Source organism: Felis catus, chromosome A1 (genome assembly GCF_018350175.1).
Source record: "Felis catus isolate Fca126 chromosome A1, F.catus_Fca126_mat1.0, whole genome shotgun sequence".
NCBI lineage: Eukaryota > Metazoa > Chordata > Mammalia > Carnivora > Felidae > Felis > Felis catus.
Window position 1 is genome coordinate 136,098,812 of NC_058368.1, and position 6,306 is coordinate 136,105,117.

At 40.1% G+C, this 6,306-nt stretch overlaps 1 protein-coding gene across 2 annotated transcripts in view; it reads right to left on the bottom strand.

The window, feature by feature from the left end:
• The window catches only part of SMN2 (survival motor neuron), a 40,125-nt gene extending 34,981 nt beyond the window's left edge, over window positions 1-5,144 (bottom strand). Inside the window, exon 1 of one of the 2 annotated variants that reach the window (XM_006927779.4) lies at window positions 4,992-5,144. In XM_006927779.4, coding sequence (XP_006927841.1) covers window positions 4,992-5,063 — 72 coding nt within the window. In that variant the 5' untranslated portion in view covers window positions 5,064-5,144. 2 annotated transcript variants of the gene reach the window in all.
• Between the last annotated feature and the right edge of the window lie 1,162 nt (window positions 5,145-6,306).

Genomic DNA, 6,306 nt, shown 5'->3' on the forward strand with positions numbered 1-6,306 from the left:
CTGACATGTCATATTAGCTAAAATCAAAAACACAAAAGAAACAAGGGTTGGCGAAGATGTAGAAAAAAGGAATCTTCACGCACTGCTGGTGGGAATGCAAACTGGATCAGCCTCTATGGAAAACAATATGGAGACTCCTCAAAATATTAAAAACAGAACTACGTCCTCACCTGCTACAAAAATAGAACCATCCTATGATCCAGTAAATTGCACTGCTGGGTATTTACGAAAGAACACAAAAACACCACCCTGAAGAGATATATACACCCCTATGTTTATTTTAAAAATCAATTTATCTTATAACTGTACTCTTTAATTCCAATCCCTTATATCCCCTATGTATGTGTGTGCGTATATATTTATATATATACATATATGTATATGTGTGTATATATTTATATATATATGTATAAATATACATATATATACATAATATAAATATAAATATATTATATATATAATAAATATAAATATACATATATTATATATATATGTATAAATATATACACACATCTTCTTTATCCATTCATCTATCAATGGATACTTGGGCTGCTTCCACAGTTGGCCTATTGTAAATAGTGCTGCTATAAACACAGGGGTGCATGTATACTTGTGAATTGGTGTTTTTGTATTCTTTTGGTAAATACTCACTAGTGCCATTGCTAGATCATAAGGTAGTTTTATTTTTAATTTTCTGAGGAACCTCCATCCTGTTTTCCACAATCTGCATTCCCACCAACAGTGCAGGAAGGTTCCTTTTTCTTCACATCCTAACACTTGTTCCTTGTATTTTTTCTTTTAGTCATTATGCCAGGTCAAGTAATATCTCATTTTTTGAAGTAAACTATGTGCCCAATGTGGGTTTTAAACTCATGACCCTAAGATCGAGTCACATGTCCTACCAAATTGAGACAGCCAGGCACCCCTCATTATGGTTTTGGTTTGCATTTAACTCGAGTGATGCTGAACATTTTTCATGTGTGTTAGCCACCTCTATGTCTTTGGGGAAATGTCTTTTATATATATATATATATATATATATATATATATATATATATATATATATATGAAATTTATTGTCAAATTGGTTTCCATACAACACCCAGTGCTCATCCCAAAAGGTGCCTTCCTCAATACCCATCACCCACCCTCCCCTCCCTCCCACCCCCCATCAACCCTCAGTTTGTTCTCAGTTTTTAAAGAGTCTCTCATGCTTTGGCTCTCTCCCACTCTAACCTCTTTTTTTTTTTTTTTCCCTTCCCCTCCCCCATGGGTTCCTGTTAAGTTTCTCAGGATCCACATAAGAGTGAAACCATATGGTATCTGTCTTTCCCTGTATGGCTTATTTCACTTAGCATCACACTCTCCAGTTCCATCCACGTTGCTACAAAAGGCCATATTTCATTTTTTCTCATTGCCACGTAGGAAATGTCTGTTCAGTCTTCTGCCCTTCTTTTTTTTGGTTTTTAAATTTTTTTTTAAGCTCAACATCCACCAACCTGGGGCCTGAATGGAGGACTCTGAGATCAAGAGTCATGCACTCTACTGACTGAGACAGCCAGGGGCCCCTCTTCTGCCCATTTTTAAATTGGATTATTTGTTTTTTGGGTGTTAAGTTCTATCAGTTCTTCACATATTTTGGATACTAACCCTTTATGGGCTATGTCATTTGCAACTATCTTCTCCCTTTCAGTTGGCTACCTTTTAGTTTTGATAACCATTACCTATGCTGTGCAGAAACTTTTCATTTTAACGGAGTCCCAGTAGTTTATTTTTGCTTTTATTTCCTTTGTCTCAGGAGATATATTTAGAAAAATGTTATGACCAATGTCAGAGATTTCACTGCCTGTACCCTCTTCAAGTTTTTATGGTTTCAATTATCATATTTAGGTCTTTAATCCATTTTGGGTTTATTTTTGTGTATGGTGAAACAAAGTGGACCAGTTTTGTTCTTTTCCATGCGGCTGTCCAGTTTTCCCAACACCATTTGTTGAGATTTTTTTTAAGTTCTTTTATTTGAGAGACAGAGAGAGTATGAGCAGGGTAGGGGCAGAGAGAGAGAGGGAGAATCTCAAGCAGGCCTTGAGCTGTGCACACAAAGAGCAACACGGGGCTCGAACCCACGAACTGTGAGATTATGACCTGAGTCGAAACGAATTGGACACTTAACCAAATGAGCCACCCAGGCACCCCTAAGAGATTATCTTTCTCCCAATGCATACTCATCTCGCCTTTGCCAAAGATTAACTGACCATATAATTGTGGGTTTATTTTTTGGGTCTTCTGTTCTATTCCACTGATCTATGCATGCATGAATTTTTATGCCAGTACCATACTGTTTTAATTGCTACTTCTTTGTAACCTAACATGAAATCTGGAATTGTGATACCTTCAGTTTCGTTCTTGTGTTTCAAGATTGCTTTGGCTATTCGACGTCTTGCAGTTCCATACAAATTTTAGGATCGTTTTAGTTCTGCGAAAAATACTGTTAGTATTTTCACAGGGATTTCATTAAATGTGTAGACTGCTTTGGGTAGTACAGACATTTTAACAATATTTGTTCTTATAACCCATAGCATGGAATGTCTTTCCATTTCTTTGTCTTGAATTTGGCTGGCATTTCATTCACCTCTAAGCCAAGCTATTATTTACAATAGCCAAATTACGGAAGCAGCCCAAGTGTCCACTGATAGATGAATGCATAAAGATGTGGTATACATACACAATGGAATATTACTCAGCCATCAAAAAGAAAATCTTTTCACTTGCAACGATGTGGACGAAGCTAGAGAGTATAACGCTAAATGAAATAACTCGGAGAAAGACAAATACCGTATGATCTCACTTATATACAGAATTAAGGAACAAAGTAAGAAAAGGGAGGACACCTGGCTGGCTTAGTCAGTACAGGATGTAATTCTTGATCTCAGAGTAGTGAGTTCAAGCCCCATGCTGGGCTTGGAGCCTATTTAAAATAATATAAATTAAAATAAAATACTTTTAAAAAAAGAAAAAAGAGAGACAAACCAAGAAATAGACTTAACTATCAAAAACAAACTGATGGTTAACAAATGCGAGGGGGCTGGGGCGGGGGTGGGGGGGGGGGGAGCACTGGTGAACTAGGTGAAGGGGATTAAGAGTAAATTTACCATGGTAAGCCCTGAGTAATGTATAGAAATTGTTGAGCCACTATGTTGTACAGCTGAAACTAGTTTAACATTGTATGTCAAGAACACTGGAATTAAAATAAAAAAAAAACTAAAAAAAAAAAGAATCCTACTCTCCAACTATCACCTAACCTCTGCAACTTACTTCTTCTATCTGGATGATGACAATCATTCCACTTAACTAGAACAAAACAGCGATCTTCCACAAATTTTTAAACTTTTACTATCCTAATGTCCTCCCTACCTTTCTTAGCCAGCTTAAATTCCATGGTCAATTACTAACATAATTACCTTGTACCCCTCCCTCCCTCCCTCCCTTAAATCCACTTGGTAAAACTACAGCCCTATTATTTTCAACACTTAATTCACTATGTGCCTGCCCTCACACACCTGAATTCAACTTAGCTGGAGAAAAACACAATCAAGCTGTCTAGTATCTTTTAAACTCATGACCAAAATCTCAAGTAAACCTGTCATGTTGCCTAACAACACTTCCACTACGTTTCCCTAGTCCAATACTCCTCTACTCTCCCTACTTTCCACCCACTTTCTACTTTCTTTCTGCTCAAAACTCCAACACCTGCTTCCCCTCACTCCTAGTTGATGACCTTATTTCTTTTACTGAGAACAGCCACAATCAAAAGACAGCTTCCACAAATCTCTCCATCCACACAAGTCTGTGCCCACGTAACTGTCACATGAACTGTCAATGTTTCTAACAAAGGCCAAATCCATCTTCTCTTATCTACTCTAGAACACTGCTGCGACACTTCTCTTTTGCCCCTTGTATGATCAAGTTTTCCATCCTTATTCAATCTTTCGTACCAGACCAAAAAGCGTTGAAACAGATTTCTATCATCTAACAAAAAAACCAGTTAAGAATCTTGTTTATTTTACCCTCCCCTTCATCTATCGGCCAATTTGTCTACCTTCTATTTACAAAACTTGAAATATTTTTTTTAATTTTTTTTTAACGTTTATTTTTGAGACAAGAGAGAAACAGAGCATGAATGGGGGAGGGGCAGAGACAGAGGGAGACACAGAATCGGAAGCAGGCTCCAGGCTCTGAGCCATCAGCCCAGAGCCCAACGCGGGGCTCGAACTCACGGACCGCGAGATCGTGACCTGAGCTGAAGTCGGACGCTTAACCGACTGCGCCACCCAGGTGCCCCAAACTTGAAATATTTACTTACAAGTTTTGCCTTGACTTTCTCCTCTCCCCGTTCCAAACTCACTCCAATCAGATTTCACCCAAGGCTGAGCTTCTCATTTCCCTCCCTTATAAACCTATTCCACTTGCAGTCTTCTGACCTCAGTACATCTCAGGAAAAAACAATTTCATCTTTTCATGACTGCAGGTCAATCTTGGAATTCTCTTTGATTTTCCTCTCTCAAACCTCCATTGTCGAATCCATATGCAAAAACCCGTTGCCTCTGATTTCAAATTATAACCGGAAAGCAAGTACCTTGCTCTCCATCGCCAGCACCTCGATGTCAAACTGGCACATTTCAATAGTCTCCTCCTTGGTTTACCTGCTTCACCCCGGCCTGGCCCCGCACACTCCCCAGTCAGAAACAATGGACAAACCAAGGCAAAATCAAGTTCAGGTAGCGAATCAGTTCTAACCCATCAGGGTGCCCAAGCCGCAAGAGGAAGGAGCCTGTAGCTAAAACTCCCAAATGAGGAAAGCCGCAGAAACCTGTGGAATACCGCCCCGCAATCAGCGAACCCGACCGGGCCAGCCCAGCCGCGGAAGCCCCTAGCGGGACGCTCGGAGCGAGCCCAGTGAGCCTGTCTGAAGGCGATGCCGTCCAAGATCTCACCTGGCCTGTGCCACGCCGGAACAGCACCGAATCCTCCTGCTCGGGGACACCGCTGCCTCCCCCCATCGCCATGGCGAGCCTACTGCCGGGTACACGGCGTGGGCTCCGTCTCTCTGAAAGTGACAACTTCCGCCGCTGGAGGCTTCTGGGAGCGGAAGAGTACGGTGTCCTGGAGATCGGCCACGAGGCCTGGGAGACTCCTGGTGCTTTCTCTAGGAGTCGACTTGCTCTTTCCTGTGTTCAATTCTTTGGTTTCACATTTTCCTATGTTGGTAGAATGATTCCCACCAAGGGGTTTTTTTTTGTTTGTTTTAAACAATATATTTTTTAAACAATAGATTTACATAGAAAATAATGTTCATTGCAAATAACATAGAAAACATGGGTAATACAAAAAAATAAGGGGCGCCTGGTGGCTCAGGGGTTTGAGGGTATGGCTCTTGATTTCCCCTCAGGTTATGATCCCAGGGTTTTGGGATCCAGCCCTGTGTTCTGCTCAGTGCTGAGCCTGGAGATTCCTGAAGATTCTCTATCACTCTGCCCCTCTCCCGTACTCCTGCATGTACTCTCTAAAACAAACAAAAGCCCAGATGTAACCAATGATGATGATATCGCCACCATTTAAAAAGTGCTTTACAGAGTTTTTTATTTTATTTTTTTAGAGAGAGCACGTGAGCCGGGGAGAGGGGCAGAGGTAGAGAGAATCTTAAGGCATCTCTATGCTCAGTGCAAGGCCAGACAAGGGGCTCAACCCCAGCACCCTGGGGTCATAACCTCAGCTGAAATCAAGAGTCCCACGCTCCACCTGCTGAGTCACCCAGGCTCCTTTGTATTTTATTTTCACGACCCAATAAACGACGGGTTATTATTCCCATTTTAAAGATAAGTAAACTTACTGTGGTACTTGTATACTATAGACTACTACTCAGCAATTAAAAAATAGGAATAAGGATCTCCCGAAATGCTTAGACTTGATTTGGGGGTTGTGAGTTTCAGCCCTACAATGGGTTGTAGAGATTAGTTAAAAAGAAAAATCTTAAAAAAAAAAAAAAAGAAAGAAAGAAAAAAATCTTTTAAGAAAGAATTAAGTATTGATATACGAGGAAAAGAAAAAAAAAAAAGGAAACAGGCACAGAGCATTTACACAGCTGCCTGGATTCCAGGTAGCAGAGTTCATTCCTTTAGCTACTTATCAATTTTAACATTTAAGTTAATATCCATTCTCCCAAGTGTTCTTTGGTAAATTTTCAAACTTTAAAAAAAAAAAAAAGGTCAAAATAAAGAAAGGGGACTGCATCAAACTTTCATCCTTTGC